Here is a 25,537-nt window from a genome sequence, read left to right as displayed (position 1 = left end):
GGACTGTCTTATGTGGGAGGGATTCCATGCTGGAGCAGGGGAAGAGTGGAAGGAGTCCTGCTCCTGAGGAGGAAGGAGTCGAAGACAGTATGTGATGAACTGACCACAAATCGTGTTCCCCATTCCCTGTCTCCCTGTGCTGCTGTGAGAGGGAGGAAGTAGAAAATTTGGGAATGAAGTTGAATCCGGGAAGAAGGGAGGGGTGGAGGGAAGGTATTCATAGGATTTGGTTTTATTTCTCATGATCATACTCTGATTTGATTGGTAATAAATGCAATTAATTTCCTCAAGTCAAGTCTGTTTTGCCTGATGATAACTGATGATTGATCTCTCCCTGTCCTTATCTCACACCATGGATTTTTTGTTATAATTTCTCTCCCATGCTCAGCTGAGGAGGGGATGATAGAGGAGTGATTTCAGAGGAGTGTATAGCTTTAGCAATTGGTTTTGAGGATTCATAAGGCTAAAAATCCCTGAAAGACAGAATCCAACATTCTCTTTTTAAACAACATTCCCGGAGATTTTGGATCAAAAAGAATGAGAGATTTGGCTCCTTGATTAATATACAGGACATTCAGAAAACTCGTCCACCCACTGGTTTCTTTTTTCTTTTTTCTTCATACATCACTTGCCTAAAACCATAGGACCAGAGCTGTCTCCCATGTCTCCCTGTCTTTGTTAGTATTGCTCCAATGTTTAAGTTAGCCCTTGGACTAGCACATCAATTTACATTCACATATATAGCAGATATTCTTCATGGTGCTAGCTTGGGCTATAACACTGCCACAAAATCTGCTAGAGCAAAACCAAACAATTAAGCCCTCACTGTGCAAGAGCAAAAGCAGAAAAGAGTGTATCTTCAAATGTATATTTCCTTCCACACAGAATATGAGTGTAATAAAGTGTGTTGGTATTTTTGCCTTTTACAGCTCTAAATATTTAGTTTGAGTAAACTGCTGTGTGCAAAACATTAAATCCTGTGTGGAATCTACCTACAAGGTATTATAGTCACACCATCTCTCAAATGTGGTATCAGGTCTGTAGTGCGTTCTTTGTGCTGTTGTAGGGATAAGATCCCCAAGTGGTGTAAATCAGTGCACCTTTGCTGGTTTGGCACCAGTGCAGCCACTTATATCCCATGTCCCTGAGTTTTTAGATTTGCAAGTAAAACAATATTAAATGGCCCTTTTAATTCTGTATTCAGAGTATGTAAATACTGGTTTCTAGAAGTGTCTTCCTGCAATATACCAATTCTAATGTAAAACATAAAAACTGAATATAGGAAAAAATGTGAAAAATGAGGAACAGAAGATTGCTTGGCTTTTGTGCTCAGTTTGAGGGCAAGCCTTCCTCATTGTTGGATCAGTGGTTCAAAGTTTGTAAGAGATATGTAATAGCTATAATTAAATGAGGGCTGGTGAAATAAGTCACAGTACATACAATTCCTCCTGGAGAAGAGTTGCAATTGTCAGTCTGACAATTATAGACTTACTGATATTTCAGTGGAAGTTTCTGAAAAAGCTATTATCATTCAGACAAAGGGCAGCTTTGCAGTAATTCTGTGCTAGCTGTATCTTAAATAAAATAACTCAATTTCAGGAGAAGGAGAAATAAGGAGGGGGCAACTTCAAGCAAAAATAAATAAACCATAAAATATCCTATATATATCACCATTTTTAAGTACTTCAGATGTGGGTATTATTTTATTCACCATGCTAAATGCCTTATAAACCTAAGAGACTGAGTAAAGCAGAACATGCTAGAAGTGTTGACTGGTCTGATAATCAGAGGAATCTACTTGAGCTGGTACAACAGCATGATCCATGTGAAGATACCCAGATCAGTTAAAAAACCCCCACTGATACAAATGAAAACACTTTTTCGTATGCAGCCTATGTTAATGTTTTGTGTAATTTGGGTTTGGTCCTGGGCCATTTAAATGGATGAACTTCCACTGACCTGTTCATATCTAGTGTTTCATAGAGCTGAGAATTTTCCTCCTTGCTTATCCATTTTCATGCATTCTTTCATGTATATACTTTTAGAAGAAAAATCACTTTCCTCCCCCAAATTTTTTTTTACATTTTACTTTAAGGTATTTGGACTTCACCCTAATGCAGATATAACTTACCAGACCAACCTGGCTAATGAGACATTTAGTACCATAGTGAGCATCCAGCCTAAGGACAGCAGTACTAGAGGGGGAGAAACCCGGGAAGCAATGGTGCAGCGTCTTGCTGATGAGATGCTAGAGAAGTTACCTCCCGACTATAACCCTCATGAGGTATGTGCTACTTTATAAAACAGATGTTTTATGCATGCATGCATGTACATTTGTGTTTTATAAGTTTTATTGAGCTTCTTAAATTTAACTGGCATGTGTTTTAAAAAGGTCTTAAAATTATGCATAAGGGCTTATAAGTCTGTTTTGGCTTATTATCTAAAATATTCCTACTTCAGAAATACTTATTTCAAATGCCACAGTCCACTTAATTAGTCACCTAAACTCAGAAGACCCATTAAAGGCTTCAGAAAGTTATTGCTTTCCTTAGAAGCTTACAGAAGGAGCCCGGTGTCTTCTTCTGAAGGACTGGTGATCCTATAGTGATTACAGCATTCAATTTACCTACTCCCACTATGACACCACCATGATGAAGAGTGAATTTTATCACTGACTTTTTCATGCTCCAGATTTTTTGGGGTCTGAGCCATAAGAGGTATCTTTGTCAATCTTTTCTTGCAGTTTTAATTAACAGTCCCATTAAATGGAAAAATCCAGCATAGAGACTCTTGCATCAGTTTATAAGTAGGATCTGCTCTCTTGCCAAGTGTTTCAGGAACGCTAAATGTTGAAAAGCCCTCATTTCCATGAGTTTATTCTTTACAATTGTTTTGCATTGATATTGCCTTCCCCCCCCCCCAGTTGTAGTTCAAGATTGTAAAATGCTCAGTATGAATTGCAACTTGTTATGCATGCTTTATTTTCTTCTCTGGCCAACTTAGAATGTCCACCTAAGTAACAACTAATAGTATTGGACCCTGGCAATATTTCCTGTCCTCTCCTCTACTATTAATCTCAGATTTAATGTGTCTTGTATAAATAGCCACTTTTGTACTGTCATAATTCAGCTCAGAATTTCTCTTTTCGTTCCCTTGTTGTCAAGCTACTTATGATCTGCAACTTTTTTTGGTGAGGTTTCCTAGCATCTATCTCCATATTGTTATTTTTCCATCCATCCCTGCTTGTGTCTCTCATTTTTTGTCACCTTCTTATTGATTCTTAGTGATAGCATATAAATAATTCATTTGTAGAATTTATTAAGAATGGAGTTCAGTTTTCTATTTTTCATATTATTATTTAATAATGAATAAATATTAGAAATAGAAAATAAAATGAAATCTAGTAAGTGTAATAATAATTAATAATGTAATAAATGTAATAAATTTCATGTTGGATCTACAACTATTATTTACACCTTAAATTGTTCTCAGTCCTCTTCCCTTATCCTTCCAATCAGAGTAAAGCTTTTTTATGGAGTTAGATTCTTCTAGTTTCATTCAGCTCCTTAATTTTTTTTTTCCATTTACAGTAGTAGTAAAATACTGAATGTCTGGATAGCATGTATGCTTTTGCCATATTTGTAATATGTGTATTGAGCTAAGTTTTTACAATATCCTTGCTAAATCCTCCAAAGGACTATTTCTTCCTTTCCTTGTTAAACTGCCAACTTTTTTCCTCCTGAAGAATTTGCAATACTTAGAAAACATCAATAGTACTTACTGCACTTTATATTGTAACCAGAGGGTGGTCTTAACCTCAGGTTTTACCCCCGGGAAATCTGTGCAGTGCTTTTTAGTCATGTAAAATGCACACACACTTGTTTAATCCAAATTTCACTTCAAAATGGTTTGAGCAAATACTGTTTTTCTCTGGTATTTCTTCTGTTTAATCTTAGTCTCACTCACTTTCTTTCTTTCTTTCTTGGTTTACTCACTGAGGTAGGTTATGCACACAACCCACACATAAAGGAGGCCTCCCCTTTTCAGTCACTTCATCAAGTCTTAGCTTTGGAGACCACCAGTTTTGGAGCCAGGGGCTGTAGTTAAGGGCAAAGGGTCTGAAAGGGTTATTTTGGATATTCCATTCTTCACTCTTGTCTCTCTCTATTTTACTGCTGTATTTGGGTGTAATACATACTTTTCCATGTGACTGTATTAAAAAAAATCACCACCAATGTTTTCATTGCTCTTTCACTCTCATCATCAAGTAGTATGACAAACTATTATCTTTTTTCATGATCTGCCAATCATACATGAGGGGCTTTATCTTCTTATAAGTAATCATCATTACAATGATGCTTAGAATTAACATTTCTTTGCTTCTGTACTGCTTCTCTTACATCTTCTATGATCTTCAAAGGAAACTTCTTTGGCTTTAATTTGCCTGACAGCTGTCCTCTTATGATTCAACCAAGGAGATTTGAGTTTGCACAGAGGATGTGCTGTTGAATCTACTTTTTGATTCTGTATTTCTTGTAGATGCATTCTGAGCTCAGTAAATGTAGATAATGCCTCTTTGTGGGGTTATCAAGTTTTCTAAGGCTCTGTACATCCTGATCTGTGAATTACACTTCACTTTGATTAATCATACCACTCTATTTACATGCTTTTTCTTCAGTCCGCGTTACTGGTGGATGAGATGGTACTATTCCACAGAAACATCCAAAAATTATTCTTTGTTTCTGTAACATGGTAGTCATTCCTTTGCTCTGACCATCCAGAGAATATTCTCTGTTCATTTTCCAAGAGTTTGTTATTGCTAATAATGTATTCCTCTGTATACCTCCTTGGCTGTCTCAGCTGCACTACAACTTCAGATTTTACTTCTGCAGTGTTATGAGGTTTGGTGTTGTTTCTTCCAGTGCCTGATTTTTCAATATTTCTTTCTTCAGTTTGCCTAGTGAATTTACCCTTTGTTTCTTCCTCTACATTTTAGAACTTGTCTCATTCTCTACATCTTAGAACTTGATTTGGTCTTTACAAATTCTTTCTCTGATGTAGGGGAATTTCCCTTTTCTGCAATTAGTGCCCAGTTCCACATCTTTTTTGTTGCTTATGTGCCAGGAGTGTGGCCACATCTACATAATAAGCAAAAAAAAAATCTATATCAAATGTATTTCTCATCTGAACTGTCACTATTATTCTGGAGCCTCTTAGAAAGCATGGATATGGCTGGAGTGACCTGTAAAGAAGGCTAAATTTTTAAATGGAGTTTGCATAAACTGAAAAAAGCCCCAAACCCAAACGTCTAAAATACAAAAATAAAAAAATAATATTATGCCCACTAACATATAACCAAGAATTTCATTAATCAGAGCAGAAAAGAAGGGAGAGTTTATATATTCTCTGAGGGAAGAAGCAATGGAGTTTGGCAGGAGCTACAATATGGCAAATGAAATTATACTTGCAAGTATAAGGAGTGAAATGGATTATGTAATTACTTCCTGAGACATTTGGGAAAAAAAGGGAATGAGATGAGTTCAGTTGTTTGTCAATTTGAATCAACATTTGGTCATTCTGGACATTGTTGCATACTAGATCATTTTAACAGATCTGAAACAAATAAAACCAATATCCTAAATTGTAAGAGAGTGAGGGAATATGTCAGAAAAAGAGTTTATATGCATGCCTCATTGGAAAAGAGCAGTAAAAAGAGAAACATTCATTAGTCCCCGCAGTGGAGCTTGGGTTTGCTTTTAGAATAATATTGTGCTCCAGTAAGGCTGTGATGCGTTAGTCTTTGAAAAGCTAGGTATAAAGATACTACCAGTGGAGAAAACAAAAAATTTTGGGAACAATGAAGGTAATTAAAAGCAAATTCTCTTCAGGGAAAGTGGCAGGTGCCTTTGCTACCTTAGAGCAGTTCTTGTGGCTCCTTTTAGAATATGTTGAGTGAATTTGCACAGAGCTACAACCCCAACAGACTGGGTTAGGGACAGATGGTACCAAAACCAATTATTTGCTGACATTCAGAGCTCGGGATTGTATTTTCTCTTGATACATTGTGAATCCAGAGAAATTTCCGGCTGTCACAGAAAGGCCTTCATTTCTCAATTATTAGCCTTTGGCAATGACTTCCGTCTCAACAACTTTCAAAACAGGGCGACCATTTTACCCCATGATATATGCTGCTTCTTTTGTTGTTCTTGTAATGCTTCTCACCAGTCAAGTAACTTATCCAAAAGAGTAGAAACAAAGCGAGTAACCTTTGCATGCTTTCTCAGCCTGTGGTTTGGCTCAGGTGATGGAAAAGTAAAATGAACCTTCCTCCTGACCTAAAACTGTCCTCGTTTTGCTCTAAGTAAGAATTCTGCTTTCATGACCCCTTTTGCTTCTGGGTCTCACCTCGCAGGTTACAGAGAAATTTGTGGTAAAATGATTAGGTCCAGTCAGTCCCTGTGAGTGAAGACAGGTGCAAGAATAAATGTCAGCCTCTCACACAGAGAAGTTTACAATGAAAATGGTCCTTGCAGCTTGAAAAACAGCTTTCTAGGGAATAGCAAGTAGCAGCGGTTTTTTCTCTAAATATTTTTTGTAGCACTAATTTAGCTCCAATTCCTCTAAGGCTATGGCTACATTAGTAAGCACTGCATGGAAATAGGAATTCATCTGAGGACCCCAGGCCTCCATTAGATGTTTTACTGGGGAATTTGCCTTGGTCTAACTCTAGTCTGGGCTGTAGGTTGAATGCATTAGTGGTTGAAGTACCTTAGAATCCCTGAAGCGCATCTTTTGGGTTAGTTTAATTTGAAGCTAAGACCTTTGTGTGCCTGGAATCTAGTTTTCAGTGCAGGATTTTTGCTACAAAAAAAAAACCCAAATAAAAAATTTCGGGTCTGAACTGAAACACTGACATAGAAGATTCTGTAATACGTCCCTGGTTTACTTATTACCACTATCAGATATGGTGGCCATCCAGCTCTAGAGCTTCCTCTATTTTCTTCATATTTCACTGTCTGCTTCTTTGTGTACAACAAGGAAGGGGTCCTTGGCACCCCTTGAAAAGAGTTTTGGGTTGTCCATCTACAGAGTGATGGACTTCCCATTTCTGCTGACAAAGAATGTAGCAAGTAACTAAGTCCGATTGAAAATAATAGCATTTACTGAAAACCATAGGCAGTCACTACTACAGTAACTTGATCAATGATCATGGCATGAGTTCAGCAACTACTTTTCTACTGATAGTCCTATAAAGTATGTGGTGACAAAGAAGCTGGTGACCCAAGGACAGTTAAGAAATATGCATAAAGGAATCTAACAGAGTAGAGATATGCATTGCAAAATCATGTAAACAAAGCCATTAAGATTATGATTTTAATAACTCCTTTCTTAAATCACATTGTTTTATGTTAGGTGATAGCTGTTTGCATAATGAAAAGGAGATGTTCTAAGTGGCTTTATGGAATTAGTATATTAATCTCAGAAAGGCTATTTTGGTTAATGAGTTTTGTCTTTTGATTTTTTTTTCTGAGAGTCAGTATCCAACTCTTTATGTCATAATAAATACAGCACTGCATGTAAGTCATCTGATTGCTTGATAAGAATTCTAATACAAAACTAGTTAATCATACCTCAGAGCTTGTGTTTCAAAGAGCCTTTGCAGCAAGATTTCCAAGAAATGCACTATGTTATGTCCAGTAAATCTCACCACAGATCAGGATTGATTTGTATACAATAAAGTAAGAAGTATGTAATTTTTTTCAATTTTGATGTCTAGTTATGCTTGGTGCTCCAGACTGAATGCTGTGAGCATATCTAGGTTGGATTAGCAAATTTCTGCTTTATTGGTTGGCTTCATTATTCAAAACATTACAGGTGTTCTTGTAGGTACATGAAAGTAGATCAGAAGAATGTGTAAATTCTGAGAATTCACTAGCTAAATTGTACTATTATCAGTGCAGTAATATTTTAGAATCTCTACTTCATCTCCTCTTTGTAGATTCATAAATATCAATATTTTGGAAAATAACCCCTTTAACAATATCTTCCATACAAATTTTCCTCAAATGGGAGAAATTTTTCCTCTAAATGCTCCTCAAAAAGAACACATGCTTTGTAGACTAGAAATAAAAAGTGTGTTTCTTATTTAAAGGGTAACATGCACAGACTATATTCTGCATAGTTCCTTTCTTATTAGTGGCATGCACTAGACTTCTAAGTATTCTGAAAAAAATAAATCAAATGTTTTTCCTTTTTGTCAAGAGGAAGAATTACCAATTCATGTAAATTTTTCAGAAAGCAGAAGTTTTGCCTGGATTTTGTATTAAATAGTCAGAATACTTCATTGTGGGGGTTATCCAAAAACTTTATTGTCTCAGCTCTAGTCTTGTAATAGCTGATTTTAGTATTTTTTTCTCTTTCACAGGCAGAATGCATTAATTCAGTCTGTAAAATGTACTGTCACACTGCAAAGCATTAGCATAATTGGCTGGCACCTATTTCTTGGACATTCTGTCTGACAAACCCACGGGTCCTTGTGATTAAAATATGATGTATAACCTTGCTGATAGCTGTCTCCCAAGGAGGATAGCGCAGAAAGTTGAGAAAGAGTATTTTATTGGACTTGGAGTTGAAATTTAAGATTTGGAAATTGCCAAAGCACTTGCATATTTATACTAGTGATTGTAACTACTCAACTGCTCTATGATATTCATCTTGCAGAAATTTTCTATTCAGTCTAATAATTAAATCTTTAGCAATGTTTGTTATTTGTATAAAATGTATAGTATACATAATAATGTATACAATGAGATATATGAGCCACTGGCTTTCTGAAAGTGGGGAAAAACAGTCAAAAGTCTGAAAAATCAAGAATTCTGGTTCTGTGTGGGATCTGGGCACCATGATTTTTTCAGGTGCCATTAACCCCTCTCTCACTCACTGTTATATACAGTGATCTTTGATATACATGGAACACGCAGTGCATGTCTGAAGCACAATCCGTACACATCATTTGCAAAAGCAAGACAGGGAATGCTGTTGCTACTGTTACTATGTCATGTCCTTAACTAACATAGGCAACTGATTCCATTTTGAAAATATTCTCTGTTGAATTTCAGAGAAACTGTTATCTTTAAAACCTAAAAAGGCCAAAGGCTCCTACTTGCAAAACGGTGCACATAATGGTGTAACAGATTTCTGTGGCATCTGTATTATTTCTGGCAGTCTTGCCTCTCTAGTAATGTATCCATGAGCATCTTGTCTCATGAACGACTCACAGGCTACTGAAAGTAGCAGCTTTTACATATCATTGTGCTTGTTAAGTGGAACTCCATTTGTTGCATTATTTCAGCTCAGCAGGGCAAGAAAAGGTGAGAAAGTTCACCTAGCACAATTTGGAAATATGAAGAAGTTACCATCAAATGTGCTTTTGTATGGCATGTGGGTTTTTTTATTATAAGATCTAAGACCCTGCAGCCTAACAAGGACAGAAGGAACTGCTGTGTCCCTTCAAAAAGAGGGAACTTTCCCTTCTTAGAATGATGGAGGAGCTCGTTCTGGTAAGCTAATGAGTCACAGTGTGCTAAATCTTACAGTTGGCACGGGGCTTGAAGGGCCATCTGTTACTAAAAAGTTTCTTTTCTGAAAATGTTTTTGCTTTCAAAAATTATTGCATGGGAAACAGGAGATCAGATTTTATAATCATTGCACTATTATTTTTAAGGTGAAAGCCCAGCTTCAAAAGATGGGAGCTACTCAGCCCATAAACATATTTCTCCATCAAGAAATTGACCGCATGCAACTTGTTATATCCAGAGTTCGAACTACACTGACTGATCTCAAATTGGCTATTGATGGTAAGCTACAATATCAAAAATCATAATTGAGGTGCAATATTTATTGCTAGCAGTTGCTTATGCCATATAACTAAATAAATATTGCCCCTCCTTTCCGTCCTTTCTCTTTTGTTCCCTCCCTCACTCAGTTTTTCTCTTTTTCTCTCTCTTTATCATATGACCACTAATTCTAGTCCCTAAAATCTCCTGATTACATCTCTAAGGACACTCCACCTAAATTTATTCTGCATGCAGGTGCTCCAGTATTGCAGTTCATGTCCCTCAGCACTATGTCACTTCTGTGATCCTCTCTAGGATCCTACAGAGCTCAGAGGACCTGAATTGTGTGATTAGGTCCACGGGTCATGTACCAAAGTCATTTATGAAATGAAGCTGAGACATAATGATATAGAACAAGGTAGAAGTGTTGCTGCTAAGTAATTGAAAGACAGGGAACTCAAGAGTCAAGGTGATAAAGTCTCTAATTTAAGGTGAAATTTGACATTTTTGTGAAACTGGTTATACCAAATGGCATGTCTCTAAATGGAAGCTGAAGTGAGTGGCAGTGTCAGTCAAAAGAGAGAGAGAGGCATCACAGGAGACAGGCAACAGCACTCTGTATCTCTCAGAGATGGCAGTATTTGGCTGAAAGTGAGCAATGGTGAATGAAGTTAAAATAAACCAAGAGTAGAGGCAACTAGAAGCAGATGGAAAATTGGACCAGAAAAGGAGTGAGGAAAAAGAAGGGATAATGATGTTACCATCTGCTTTTTTTTTCACTTCCTATTTTGCTCATCTGCAAGAGCTGAAATACCCAGGAAGGAAAGTATACTGTTGCTCAGCCAAGCTTCTGAATTAACAATAAATTAAAATGAAGCAGGAATGGGTTGATTCCACTGGTTAAGAACTCACCCAAGTGTGCTGCTCCCTAGCAGAGAGACAGAAAATATCTGAGACAGCAAACTGTCCTCACAGGGAGCAGGTCAGAATGCCTCAGAACTAGTCCCTTCTGACATAGCTGATGGCATTACTGTAATCTGTCTAACTGGTGTTTTCCAGTCTTTTGACAATGTCTTTCATGAGGGGAGATTTTTTTTAATTTGTGTTTTTATTACACAAGAATCAAAAGGGATTTTTTTCCTATCACTTGCATGATACACTACGCCAACAATACATGCTTCAGAAACCTCGTGCCTATAATCTGAATCTAGGAAAGAGGTTCATAAATGTGCCCAAGGCTAATAAACTTTCATATCCTGTAATAATACATGTAAAGATCAAGCTGGAAGAAACAATTGTCCTTTCTTCCTGAGCTGAAAGTTCCCTTTTATGTGTGAATAGAGTCCCTATTCAAGTAAATAAAAATAATATTTTCCATCCAAGAAAGTGTTAATCTTTCCTTGATTGTGACAGATATATTTAAATTCTCGATGTGTATAATATTCTGCAGAGGGGTGGATGAGTAACATAATTTATTTGCACTTCACATTCAGTTCCACAGTGGGCACAGTCTTCTGCCAGATGTTTAATCAAGTTAATGCTGTAACTTTCATGCAGTTCTCTAAAACATAATTTCTTATGGACAGACAAGTTAAATATAGTGAAAAATTGCTCTGAAAACAAAATTGGATGTATAGTTAAAAATAACAATTAATGGCTTCTGGCATGTTTATGATATATCAAGTGCACATGGTGGACTGTTAATTAGGGGATGGAAAGAACATTTAGGCACTCTACCTCAGCAAAAGGGAAAACCCCAAGCTGTCTCACACTAGATTCTCCCCCAAAACTAGTCAACTGCAATCTCAGGTCATCTGAGGTGCTTCTTTTTCTTTACAATGAGGTAAACTGATCTGCCTGCTCAAACGGGTCATGTGATTTTTTACATCTGCCCAGCTCATGTATCTGGCTTTGGCTTCGTGAACCTGTTAAGGTCCCAGCACCCACTTTTGGCAGACCCAACCTTTCAAATGAATTTTGTGTTTAAGAATATAGTGCGTCTTTAGCTTGTGTCATGTAGGTTTGTGAAAGGAAGTCTGAATATCTGATTCTTCAGTTTGGATGTGAATGGATGGACCTTGTCATTTTGATGTTGCTCACCAAGTTACATTTGAGGTAATGTAAATCCCTCCTCAGGGAGAGCCCATGTGCAGCTGAACATGAGGGATGTAGAAGGATTTAGCAGAGACAGTTTTGTCCCTCTGTCCTGAGGGCAGATTAAGCAGTGTTCAGCTTTTGGGAGGGGTGAGGATGCTCAGCATGTGTCCAACATGTTTGTTGGCAAATATGCCCCAGAAGCTTTCATCTCCACCAATAAACTGCTGCCCAGAGGAATACGTTTTCTGGATCAAATTGTAGTAATTAGATCGTAGAGGCACATTGTACTCTCACTTATGTCCCAACCATTACTTCTGCTTTAATTACTTATTGATTGCCCAGAGTTTATTTCACAGTTGGCATAATACAGAGTTTCACCATAAATCAGAACACAGCAGTGATGGGTGTCCTCTCGAGTGCCCTAAATAGAAGCCATGTTCCAAACAGAGAAATCTTTTCAGGGACAAGGAGAAGTAAGACATGGGATCTGCACCAAAAATGCCACATCTTAATGGGTTATGAGCAGCAGATCTTGAGCCCTGTCAGAAGATGACCATTCCTTTTAGGGCAGTATCTGAGCTATTAAGTTCCTGTGTACTTACTGCCTGCCTCTGGTGGTGTAGAGGCCTCTGCACAGAATACTAATCCCTCACTCTACATGTAGAGTGTATACTTCAAACCCCCTCTCCCACTAGTGAAGATAGTGTTTCTAAATGCAGTAAAATCTAATGACCCATCCAGTTATTCCTAGCCTCTTAAGAGTTTGTTTGAGTTTGTTTGAATGTGGTCTATCTGTGAGATTTTGTGGGGTTGTCTTTATTTCTCCATGCACTGAATAAGAGTGGTAAGCATTTTTATGTGTCTTCTCTTGGTGAATGAAGTGAGAAGAGAGATTCTGTGGGAGTGTTTTCCATGAATGAAGTGGAGCATACTTGTAGTAGCACTGAAAGTAGGTATCAAATCCTTGGCAATGGAAATAAGTGTAGCTTTTAGTTTGATTTCAATCCTGATTCTTTTTAACCCACTTAACATTGTGTTTAAGGGCTTCTTGTGAAAGAAACAAATGCTTAACTCATTTGCTTATATCTAGATTCAACTTTGGTCATAAAACTGCATCCACTTGGTCCTGGTTTCTGGTACCTTACAGCTTTGTGTTTTCAAACTAATCCTTTGGAGTCGCCTAAGCTGCCTACTTCATGAACAAGTGAAGAACACCTGAGAAACCTTGGATTTTTTATCTTTTCATGTCATATATGAGCCACATGATCACTGCTGTATGTACAGTATTTGCAGAGTGAGGAGAGAGAAGTCCTTTTCCTGTCAACACGTTTCCTGAAAAAACGGCAGTTCTATGGCAATGTAGTTCTACACATGTTACAGGAGTTGTGTAGGATTTTTATGTCACCTACACAAACTTGTGTGTAAAGCCCAAGGTAAAGATTTGCTACTTTTTTCCAACTCAGAATACCATGAAGTTGAAAGTAGTGTTTGCATCCTGATACTGCAAGGAATTCCTGTTCCTTGCATGTAGCACCTTATAAGAGGGATATAAATGAGGTCCAAAAGAGTCAAAAGAGGTAGCTGGTAATTTATTTTAACCTACACGGTGAAAAAGTGAAGCTCAGGAAACTAGTCTTGCCAGAGTGCACAGCAAAGGTAATTTCCCATGAAAGGGAGAAGTGTGGACTCATTCCCCCTGTCTGGCTAAATTCTATTTTGACTCTTAATGGTGTAAGACTGCTAACACTAACAAAGGTTTAGTTTGGCTTGCTGACAGTGGTAATAGAATTTTGGACTGAAAGATCTTGGGCTCTTGCCTTTACTAAGTTCTACTGTGTGGGGGGGGGGGCTTGTAGAGATCATCATTTTTGGATGAGGATTTTATTTGAAAGTGATTAAGAGCACTCAGTAAAGACAGTAATGGAATGTAACAATGGGGACATCATTTGAGGAATAGAAGGGATGATTCTAGTATGTCTTGTGGTGTAGTTACTCTTGGCTCAGCAGCTCTCATCCATTATTTACTTCTCATCCTGATAAGAATGCCAGAATCCCTCCTGTTGTCTTTCACAGTGTGGCACATCATTTCTGAACTTCTTAATAGGTGTTACATATGCTTGCCATGACGCTGGCCAGGACAACTGTTTAGAAACACACACTGCACATTAAGGACAAACTGCAGAATAGAGTTCATCTGCCTGTTGTATTAGTCTAGCTCAGGGTAGTAATTTGTATTACCTTTTTTGTAGAGTTGTGTGTGTATTTTCATCTTCAAATTACTGCTTTAAAATTTTTATTTTCAATCCTTTGATGAACATTTAGTTCTAGAGCTGGTAAATTTTCAGAACAATTTGCAAGGTTACTTTCAAATTGCCATCTTTCTGACTGAAGGATTTAGCTATTGAGGAGAATCTAGGAATTTTATGCTTTTCTATGTGAAAAATTGCATGCTACTCAAGTTTCTTAGTCCCTCTCATCTCTTCTGACTTGAAGCATTTAATCAGAGGATTCTGCTCCAGAAAAGAAAGATGGGAAACAAAGAGAAAACAGACCAGGGCAGAGGTTAGATGCAGCTGGAGAGAATACCAGTCTACAAGTAAAACATGGAGAGAGTGTTGTGCATTGCAGGTCTCGGCTGCCTGTTTTACTCTTCCTCTTCTGGAGAGCTGGGGCAAAAGAAACCAGTAAACTGTTGAGAGGCCTTGGGATTAAAACAGCGTGATGAAGTTAAATAAGCTTCTGAGAACTTCCCAGGAATCACCTCCAAATGCTGAAGTGCCCAAGCACTGCAAGTGAAGAGAGAGGAAAATACCCAAAGAACTGCCTGAAGCAAAGAAGTCGACTTCTATCAGCACAGCAGTGGTGGTCACAGAGCTGGCAGAACCATACTAAAGCTTGCCAAAAAAAAAAAAAAAAAAATTAGGTATAGGAAAATATACATTAGCTTTTATACCTTGAGCCTTTGTGTGGAATAATAAGAAAAGCTTTGGAAAAAACACAGGCAAGTGTTAGCTGTTGCCATAAGGCAGAAAGAGAGGAAACCTTAGGAAGTTATAAACAAGTTGGTATTTTCTTTTCAACATGTTCAGCAAAGAAGGGGGAGTTGGAGCTTGGTGGTGGAGGCAAGGTGTGACTGCTTCAAGAACAAAGCAGGTTTTTTGGGTGGTAAACTTGGGTGGGAATTAAAGTGTGAAAAAGTCAGCTTCTGGGTTTGCAACTGGGACAGTCAATAATGGATTGATGTTTTCACTGAGCTTTTTTCTTTATGTGCTGTTCAGGCTAGCTTAACAGGCTCATTGTCTAGCAAGTATTGTTCTCCAGGGCTAGTCTCCAATTTTATTATAATGATATCAGCTACTGGCAAACTGTACTTGATGGAGAAAGTAACTTTTTCTCATCTCATTTGTATCCTACATAATTATTCTTGTTATTTTTGATTTACATCTGTGCCTGTGGGAAGAGAATCAGTCAGTGGACTGAGGCTTTTTTTGGTTCATGCTGGAATTTAAGATCCTTCCTTTGTTCCTAACTTTAGCTACTCATTTAAATGAGATATGTAAGTTTCCTAGTTCAGATAGACACTCTCATAAATGTGAAATTCAAAACAGATCCAAATTTTACAAATTACACAGTTTTCAGATTCAGTTTGTGGGAGGTATGGTAGTGAAAAGGGTCAACTCCAAGAAATAATAAAAGCTCCTGGTGTAGTCTATTCAAAACATTATATCTATTGAATGAATCACCTTAAAACCAGATCATTTTAAAAGAACAGACTATTTACTTTCATTATCAATAAAATTAGTTATCCTCAGAACTGAAAAGCTTTATTTGGGTTATTCACCACTCAGCAGTTGGATAGATTTATATGTGATTTAGAAGGGGGATGGTATAAATTTAGGGCAATCAAAAAGGGGAATCCTAATTTCCAAACTCTGTATACTGTGCAAACAGTATGGTTACAGTGGATATTATTTTTGAAGTATGGAAATGCCCTAATGTCTTTAACTGACCTGAGCCTTCATCAGTCATTTTCAGATGGGCTTTATTCCATTCAAGAAAGGGACTATCATGAAGTAAGCCCCAAAATAACAAAGTTATAAACAGTTGACCTTTCTGATTCATAGAACATTGAGCCTGTCATGTTAGGTTCATAGGACATTCAGTCTCTTCATATAGTACAGTGCTCTGAGGTTCTCAGAAATTAAATACGAGAAGCCTATGGCACTGTACTACTCATTCAATTTATCAAAGATAGTTTTTCAAACACCTGTATCACTTCTGTCCAGAAAGATGGCATGATTTTTCTCCTATGGTACTGATTTTATTTCTGACAATTATTTTATTTTGTTAATTATTTTTATTTTTATCAGAGTATTTCGGCTGCAGGAATGCATCCCAACACCCACAGATGCCATTTAGTGCTGAAATTCAAGCACTGTATGCCTACTGCCAGAGATGACACCCACTCACTAGGAATATTTATGCAGCTATATGGGCCCGGCCAGAGCTGTGAACATACCTCATCCTCAAGAACACTCTGCCTTAACATTCTCAACAGCTGCTCTGAGTCATAGCAGGCAGGCATCCTAAGGGATTTCACAATGCTTCAGGGCAGAGACTGGTTGTATCTCCCTATCTGAAAAGCTCCAGCCTGCCCAGAAGAATAGAGAAGGAAAGGAGAAAGTTGAATATATCAGCCCGAAAACAAGGAACAATCAGAGATGAAAGAGTTCTTTCTTTCTCAGTTCTATGGTAGTGATCCCCAGGGCTAAAACAAGATGCTCTTCACTTGTTTTGTGCCCTCAGTACGGTTCCTATGAAGTTGAAACCAACATGCATTGCAAGACTTCTTTTCCCACATTTTCTGTCTCTAAAAGGTGAATAAAGTGTATGGTGTAATATTATGTTTTTCTAAGGAAAGAGGAGAAGATGCGGAGTGGCTTCTTTCTTAAATGTTGGTTCTCTTGGTTATATATACAAGAGAAGATTAATACCCAAAGAGAAGGTTTATTAACTGTGTTCTAAAAGTCTCTTAGCTACTGCAGAATGTGATTCTGAGCCTGACTACAGAGCAATTGCAGAGAATGCAGGATAGGGAGTATTTTTTAATATTTACTGTTTTGTAAAGGTAATGGTTTTCTCAAAGAATTTGTTGCACTAAAAGAGGTGCATATAAATGGAGGCAGATCATTCATTATCTGCTAGAAGAAATCAAAGCCTATTTGCCATTTATGTATCATAGAAAGCACTAGATTTGCACACACTGCTATAGGAGTGTTTATGTTTTAGCTGTATTCTTCAAAATTAAGCTGGTGTTTGGTTTCTGGATACACTTTTCCTTCTCCTCAACTGAAGCCCTGTCATCCTCAGTGGAAGGAAGGGATTTGAAATGCTTTCTTATTACAGGCCACATTTCCTTATGGCTATGTTTGGATGGACCACTGCAGTTCTTGTTTGCAGTCACCCAGACCACCTCCCTTTCCTTTACATGTTCTGTGGTGGAAGCCACCTAATTCTGTTTGATATCTTATGTTGTCCTTGTGGCAATTACAGCAGCTGTGTGCATGGTGATATATTGTACTTTGGTATTACATGAATATTTAATCAAAGTTGGGGCTACCAGACCAGTTTCTATAACAGAATAATAGAACCGGTTTCTGGAACAGAGGAGTCATCCTGAGGCATGGCAGTGTGCCAGATCTCAGTACCATTGAGAATACATCAGATGTGGGAACTTCTAGCACATGGAATGGTGAGAATCACTGAAAAATCACTGTCTTAGTAAATGCCAGTATTTTAGTGGAGAGAACAGTACTATGCATGGAATATATGAGTATGCAACACCACTGCCAAAAAAAAAAATCCTGCCTCTAGCTTTATTCTACCTACTGCTTTCCCATTGAGAATCTTGATAATGGAAATGTACAAAGTTATCATTAATAATAGCGAATTTCATGAATATAATCACTGCCAGTACATGCTTAGGATATAGATGAGTTACACAGTGTATCTCTATCATTGATCGTGCATGTAGGATCCATTAAAATTTAGAAAAAAAGTTTTCAATGATTAATCACATTCCAAACACACTGTGAATATAATGAATATAAATAATGTGTATGAAGGAGAAGTTGTTTAAGAAACATATCTTTGTTTCTGATCAAAACAACAGAAGAGATATCATTTATCTTATCGCCTTTAGCTTTGAATCAAGTCTTATAATTTTGAACAAATTAACTGCAAACTGATAAGACTGCAGTGCTACAGGTGTGCAATTAAGGCACAAAAAAAGAGGGTTTATGAGACTCGGAATGTTATTTGGAGGTTTTAATTGCCTTTGCAAGCTAGGGGAAAGTTCATTCGGAACATTTTGCTTATCTTCCAGGAACCATAATTATGTCAGAAGAATTGCAAGATGCTTTAGATAATATTTATGATGCTAGAATTCCAAAACTGTGGTTTAGGATTTCCTGGGAGTCAACTACTTTAGGATTTTGGTTTACTGAACTTCTTGAGAGAAACCAGCAGTTCAGCAGCTGGCTGCAGGATGGCCGTCCAAACCAGTTCTGGATGACAGGATTCTTTAATCCACAGGTAAGATTGCCATGTTGACCTTTATAACTTCTGAGTAACAGAATTAGACCTTGGGAGAACTTCAAGCTGACTTAATATTGACTATATGAAGTGTAGTCTATATTAATTTTTTTAGCATAAATATAGGATAAATTATCTTCAGTATCTACTGGAGAAATTTTTGCTAGAACAAAATAATGCTCCTGAAATGATGAAATGCATCTTTGGCTGCTTTAATCAAGAGAAAATTGGGTAACTACGTGCTTTCACATTTCAACTTAATCTTCCTTTTTTTACCTCTTCTGTTACCGTGATCTGTTTTTTATTTTTTGCATGAAAATCCCTCTGAGTACAAAACAAGATAAGTTCCAGAGCTCTGACATAGGAAGAAGAGATTTGTACTTGGTTCTCAATCCTTGCAAATCAGTTCCTTGAAATGGAAGGTTTGTTATTCATACCACCCCAGAATTGTGCCAGACATGGTCTGCAGAGACATATAAAAAATACAGCCTCTTGTCTGCACCGTCTAAAATAAAAACCTGGCATGAAATGAAACACAGAAAAGGGAACAGCTGAGAGCAGAGTTAAAAAAGTAAAGTATACATACCTAGATGATGTGTAGTTTCTCTGCAGAGCTATCCACATCCATTAAAGCTTTTTATGATTCACAGATGTTTGTGGGAAGTGTGAGTTGTGGAAATGAGTCATTGTGAGAGTATCCAGCCAACAGGTTTCTATGAAGCCTCAGGAAAGAGCTATTTTAAAGACGTATTTTAATCTCAGTACTTGTTAGCAATGCAAAAGCTAGCTGAAACAGCTGCCTAGAATAGAGAAAGCAACAGTGGCAAATATTCTCTAGGACTACTGCTGGGAAATATCCATCTATCATCTATCCTGTGTGTCAGCTGTCTGCCGGTACAACTTTATAGCATGGAAGGGGGTTCACAGAATCCCTGAGCAAAGGGTTCTCAAGTGTGAGGGAGAGGAGTAGGAGTTCTAATAAAATGATTGTGCTTCCATACTTGGTTTGCTAGCAACACACTGATGGCAGCATTCCAAAATACTTCAAAGTAACTTTTGCAATGATCAGGCTGGATGCAACAATAACAGGCTTTTGGTTTCGTTGATGTTTGCTTTTGCACTACAGATGAGCAAGAGCTGATACAGATTTTGTACTGGACATTTTAGCTGGCTTTTTTGTGCTCTGGGGTTGTGCCAGTTCTGAAATTTTGCCAGCCCAAATTGGGCATCCTACATTTTTTTGGATCCATATAGCTGGATTTCTGAAAAGAGCTGCCAAATAATCAGTGTAAAATGTCCCCAAACAAATTGTGATTTAATAGACCATAGTAAATGAGAAAGCCTCTAGAAATACAAAAATTACACACTTCATAACCCCTAGTTCTTTAAGTCCCTAAATACATTGTGTGCAGAGATTAAAAAATTTATTTGTGCTGACAATCACAAGCTTAAGAATGAGACGGTTGTTGTTGCAGTCACCACTTTCTGTAACCCAGCCTGTGGGAGTGGCTCATTCTAAAAGCAATTCACCTGAGCAAAGACTCATTTTCTTTTTAATTAACTATTATTTTGTTAATAGTCATATTGCTGTGTTTAAAATCAGTATTTTGTATGTTAAGAAAATTGATTTTCGTCTTCTGAAACAAGCTGAGGTGGTGAGGTGTTAGTGCTGCAGTTCTAATGGCTTGTTTGTAATACCTGAGAAGTTGTCAGAAAAATCCTTTCATTTGTGAGATGAAATGCAGCTCCTAAGTCATTTGTCTGCTTGCATATATCTCACTGTTTGCTTTACAGTCAATGGATAAATGCCATGGATAACACAGGGCAATAAAGTAGATTTATAGCACTGGGAAAACGAGGCATTCTGGCAATAAAAAATAATATAGGACCAGTCTCTTGGACTGTTTATTCACTAGGATAAATTCAGTAATTTCACAGAAGTTAATCTTTATTTTTAGTGATACAAATGAGGGCTGGCTCAGACTTCTATGTATAAGAAACCTGATTCCCCTTGTGTGTCTGCATTGGGCCAAGATAACTGGGGTGAACAAAACAAGAAATGCCATGAATTTTCTTCCCTCTTGGAAGTTAATCTGATGTTACTGGAGTTTTTCATCAAAAATTTGACATTAGGCATTTCTCATTTCTACCTCCCAATTTCCATTTTGTGGCTGACACTGTTTTATTGTTTCCTTGTTTGCATCTCTGTATCCAGTTCCTGTCACTTGTCCTATATATAGATTTTAAGCACTGTGAGGCAAAACTGTCTTTCTGTTTGTGTAATACTCAGCATAATGAACCCTCAACCTACTTCTACAACCCTTAGATGCCAAAGCAATGTGGATACTAATCCAAATATGAAGTACAATGCCTCCATTCCTCAGTGCCCACTTAGCTCTAGCAAACCTGCCATAATTTGCTCAGTATTTGCAAAGTAAGTAACAAACAAGGAACCTCTATAGTAAGGTAAAGGAGAAAATATGATTGTGAGAGCAAAAGACAACTGATTTCCATATTTTTTTGTCATAGCTTCCATGGGTGCCTGCTTTTCCTTCACTAGAAGGTTCAGAGTTAGTTCACATGAGTTGTTTAAAGGCAAAAGGACAAAGCTTTAGCAGGCTTCGGTGAGCTGGACAGGGAGAAATTCAGGAAAAGGCAAACACACATATACAAAAAAACCCCCAGAACCCTAACCAACCAACCAACCAACCATAAACAACCAAACCAAACAAACAAAGGACTAAAGGATTACCAGAAATCGAAGCAAATGTCATGGCAAGTGGTTCATTATGTCCCTGACAGAGGGTTTTGGGGTGAGCCAAGCCCTCAGCTGTACAGTGGCACCTCAAGCTACTTGATTCTGTCTTGCTCTTTGTTGTGCCATTCACCCACTCCGGGACACCCAGCTGGGCCTCCAGCTCACAGCTGCAGTCTTCAAACGCTGTCTAGGATTCATTCAAATGAGCAGATAAGCATTAAAAGTCCCAGTGCAGAAAGTGTATAGGTCCTGCCATGTCTGTAGGAATAATCTGCTATCTAAACCTTATCCCTGAAGACAAGTCACAGCTCTGAGCTTACTTTTATTCCAGTGTTTCCATGGTGCCTTTGAACTGATTCCCCTAATACAGTCATTGCTCTGTCCTCTTCAGGCTCTTCTTTCTTTAATATTTCAGTTTATCAGGGATCCAGTAGCCCTCTGGGGCATTATGGCAGTGAACACTTCATGTATTTTAAACTATTGGTTCTAGCATGTTTCTACAAATTAAAATTCCACAAATTACTGCAAGGATTCTGCTTTCATTTAATGGCATTTCTGATAGAAGAATTTGGCCTTTAATCCTGTGTCCCTCAGCTATATGCTGGAGTTCTCAACTACTTCAAATGCAATTACAATTATCTGTGCTATCACAGAAGCTCTTTAAAACACTTGTCCTGGGGTCTCTGGTATTATATTAATGAGAAGCGACCATAACTTAACAGAAATACCTGAGTTCGTGAAAGTCATCTCACATTCTCATAGCTTCAAGGGTATTGCATGGCTACAAAGTGCTTGGAGCACTCCAGTCCTATCAGCCACAGGTTGGCCCCTGTGTTCAGTAGGCAGTTTGCCAGCGTTCCCACATCTGACTTCTTTCCATTCATTTGGCCCTAATGGTAGGCCAACAGAGCACCCTCTACTGTGAATATTGAAGAAAAATAAAAACTTTTTCAATTCCCTCATTGCTCCTGATTTCTTCCTAGTGGAGCTGTTGGCTCATTAATTCTCACCTTTGTATGTTCCTCATGTGCTCTCTATCTCCCCTTCTTTGTCTCCAGAGGCTTTCATTCCCCGTTCTGAAATATGTCAGGAAACTTACCCTTTCCTAGTTGTCCTTTTCATTGCTCTTGCATATTCAATTTTGTGTTTTATTCATTCACCTCCTCGCTACACAAATGAGCTTCTACAAGGTAAAATAAGATGCACATCTACAGCATGACCACTGGAACAGCAAAGGAGTCTGCCCTCCCATCTCTAAGGACTAAGGCGCTTTCCATGTACTGCACTGTGCTTTCCCATGGACAGCTGTATCAGGGAAGCTAACCAGCATCTTCAGCCTGGCTTGTCTTTTGAGAGCTTATACCAATGTCCTGAGATTGTAGCTCTCTAGAACAGAGAGTTAGTTCCATTCTGTGCCACTGAAGTGCTCTGGGTTTATCTTGTTGTTGTCTAAAACACCATGATGTTGCAGTAGATAAAGACTTTTCACTGAGCACAATGTCAGAGGTGTTTCAGTATTTAATGGCATGATTCTAGTTGGTATTTCCTTTGTGTTCTGTGAAATGCTTATTTGTTGCCTGAAAAGCATTTTTTACAATGTCAGTATAAGAAAAGATGAATAATATAGCCAGTGTTAGAGGAATTAGAAATTACCTGTGTTTGGAATCTCTCAAAACGCATTAATCTGGCAGCCCTATGAACCTCTCTCCATCTGGTTGGTTGTAAAAAAGGCATGTGAGGTGAGTTCTACAGGCACTTCTGATATGTCAATTAAGACAACTTGGGGGCTTCTTAGCACCAACGCGTGCACACCAATTATGTATGGATGCATGGTGCTGAGAAAATATAGAAAACCATTGGATTTACACTACCAAATTTGTTTTATATGTGCATGAAATTCTGCGGGATGATCTTTCATACAGCTGATGTCACATCAGGAAAAAAATGTTGCAAATTGTTTAAATTCAAGGCTTTTTAAAAAATCCTCTGTGTCATATTCCTGTGTATCTCCTTAGGGATTCCTAACGGCCATGAGGCAAGAGACAACTCGCATGAATTTAGCCAAAGGGTGGGAACTCGACAGTGTGGTTTTGTACAGTGAAGTGACCAAGATGATGAAAGAAGATGTTGTTGGCCCTCCTCCTGCTGACATTGGTGGGGTTTACATACACGGCCTGTTCCTCGAAGGGGCAGGCTGGGACCGCAGGAACAGTAAGCTGATCGAGTCAGCACCAAAGGTAAGGATCAAGTGAGTGTAACAGGCTGTGACATAATGTAAGTGCTCAGGGAAAACCAGGAAGTATGCCAAGTGCCTGCAACAGTGGTTTCACAACAGGTTTTAAGAGGGTAACCAACACTAGTGTGCTGGGAAGAGGAAAGACTTTTTACCCACCAGAAGTGAACAGAAAGGCTTCTGTCAGAAAATTAATTTAGGATGCATAGCACTAGAACAGACCAGATGCTGGGCTTCTTGGCTTCAGGGGCCCTAGCAGCACAGTTATGTTTGAATAAAATAGTGCAACCTGTAGTCAGTCTTCTTTTGACTGACCAAGGGGGACCTTATCAAAGCTTCCAAAGCCCTGGGCTGGATTTGATATGGAGGTCAGTGTTTTCTTGACTAGAAATCCCTAGTGTTTGTTTTATAATATGAGGAAGAGTATTAGTTCTGGGCTTATGCTCAGTTATCCATGCATTGAGTTACATTTCACTGATGTGACTAAGATTTAAAATATAACTATGGAGTAATGATTAGATACTGTAGTCACAGTCCAGGGAAAATTGACATTGTCTGCACTGGTACACTTTTTCCAAGTCAGTGCTAACTGTCCTGGAATTGGAATTGAGGTAATTCCTGTCCACAGGTAAAACACTTCTGTGTCTGACTGAGAGAAAAGTTTTCGAAACCAAACCTTGCCAGGTGTAACTTCTGTTGCCGGGTTTGTCAAAAGACCCCTTCAAACATGGAGTTTACTTAAGTGCTCTGGCATGTTCAGCAAGGTTCCATGTTGCTCTTGGATTTGGGTCTGTTTTATCCCCTGACAATGAATACTTTATCTTGGTGGAAGACCTGAGGGGATCAAGTTTGGATAAATACCCAAGAGGCACCTTGGATCTTAGACGCTCCACTGTCAGCAGTGCAGAGGTAACAAGGAAGGTTGCTGGTTGCAGCTTGGTTTTTGTAGCTCCAGTCCTGCCATTCAGGAAGAAGGAGGCGGGGTAAGAATGGGAAACATCAGTGAAAGGGGCAAAGGAAGGGAAAAAAGACAATGGTTGCTGTCCCTCCTAGAACCACCATGCCATTTTTCCATCTGCCTCCACAGTGTGCAGTTTTCCACATTTCTACTGCTTTCCTTTGCTTCCACCAGACTTCCTGATGGCTGTTGTCCCTGAGCTGCCACAGGCTTAAAGTTAGTGTCAATGCAGTAGTGAGTGTAGGACTTGAGTTCTCACGTGTATGTCTGCTGAGGTGCTGGTGCTTTTGCTGAAGCATCACTGAATCTAGTTCTGGCATTTAGAATTCAGGCACCCTATTCTGCTTCTCTAATGCTGAGCCCTGTGTATGTTTTAACATTCTCAGGTACTGTTCACAAGCCTTCCTGTAATCCATGTGTATGCTGTTAGCACAACGGCGCTGAATGACCCCAGGAAGCAACACAGAAATGTGTACTCCTGCCCTGTCTACAAAAAGCCTCGGAGAACAGACCTGACATACATTTTCTCTTTATATCTGAAAACAGTGCAGAATCCTGATCATTGGACTTTGAGGGGGGTTGCACTGCTCTGCAGTTCGAAATAAGGACAGACAGCTATGAAAAAATGAACCATCAAGTAGGATTAAGCTGCAGCCAGTATGACTTGCATTGTTATTGTCAAAGTGGTGGCTATCTTCTCACAGGAGGGTGGGAATTAGCAGGTGACACATAGAGATTATTTTAGTTGCACATAGATCAGCTTACTCTGTTCACAGCAAAAATACTAAATTTATTTATCCTGGGAATATCAGAGGGAAAACAGCTGCAGGTGTAAATTTGGCAACTGTTATAAAGCAAGTGAGAATATAATCAACTAACTTGCTCATAATGGAAGCACTACGTAAAAAAGTGCTTGTGACAGTGACAACTGCTCTGACAACTTATGGTGTTTCTTTTGTAGATGTTATCTTTCTTCTTAATACAAGAATTTTTCATAATATGATATAATTATTTTCAAATTCAACTTTGTAGTTAAAATCTTATCATCCATAGCATTATTA

At 38.3% G+C, this 25,537-nt stretch overlaps 1 protein-coding gene across 1 annotated transcript in view; it reads left to right on the top strand.

The window, feature by feature from the left end:
* Positions 1-25,537, top strand: part of LOC138104909 (dynein axonemal heavy chain 5-like) — a 149,567-nt gene extending 124,030 nt beyond the window's left edge. The window contains exons 73-77 of the mRNA XM_069004235.1: positions 2,096-2,284; positions 9,725-9,857; positions 18,319-18,527; positions 23,301-23,522; positions 24,863-25,537. Coding sequence (XP_068860336.1) covers positions 2,096-2,284; positions 9,725-9,857; positions 18,319-18,527; positions 23,301-23,522; positions 24,863-25,081 — 972 coding nt within the window. The 3' untranslated portion in view covers positions 25,082-25,537. The remainder of the gene's footprint in view (positions 1-2,095; positions 2,285-9,724; positions 9,858-18,318; positions 18,528-23,300; positions 23,523-24,862) is intronic.

The sequence above is a fragment of the Aphelocoma coerulescens genome, chromosome 2, assembly GCF_041296385.1.
Source record: "Aphelocoma coerulescens isolate FSJ_1873_10779 chromosome 2, UR_Acoe_1.0, whole genome shotgun sequence".
In the NCBI taxonomy this organism is placed as follows: Eukaryota; Metazoa; Chordata; class Aves; order Passeriformes; family Corvidae; genus Aphelocoma; species Aphelocoma coerulescens.
This window is presented reverse-complemented; position numbering and strand designations above follow the sequence as displayed.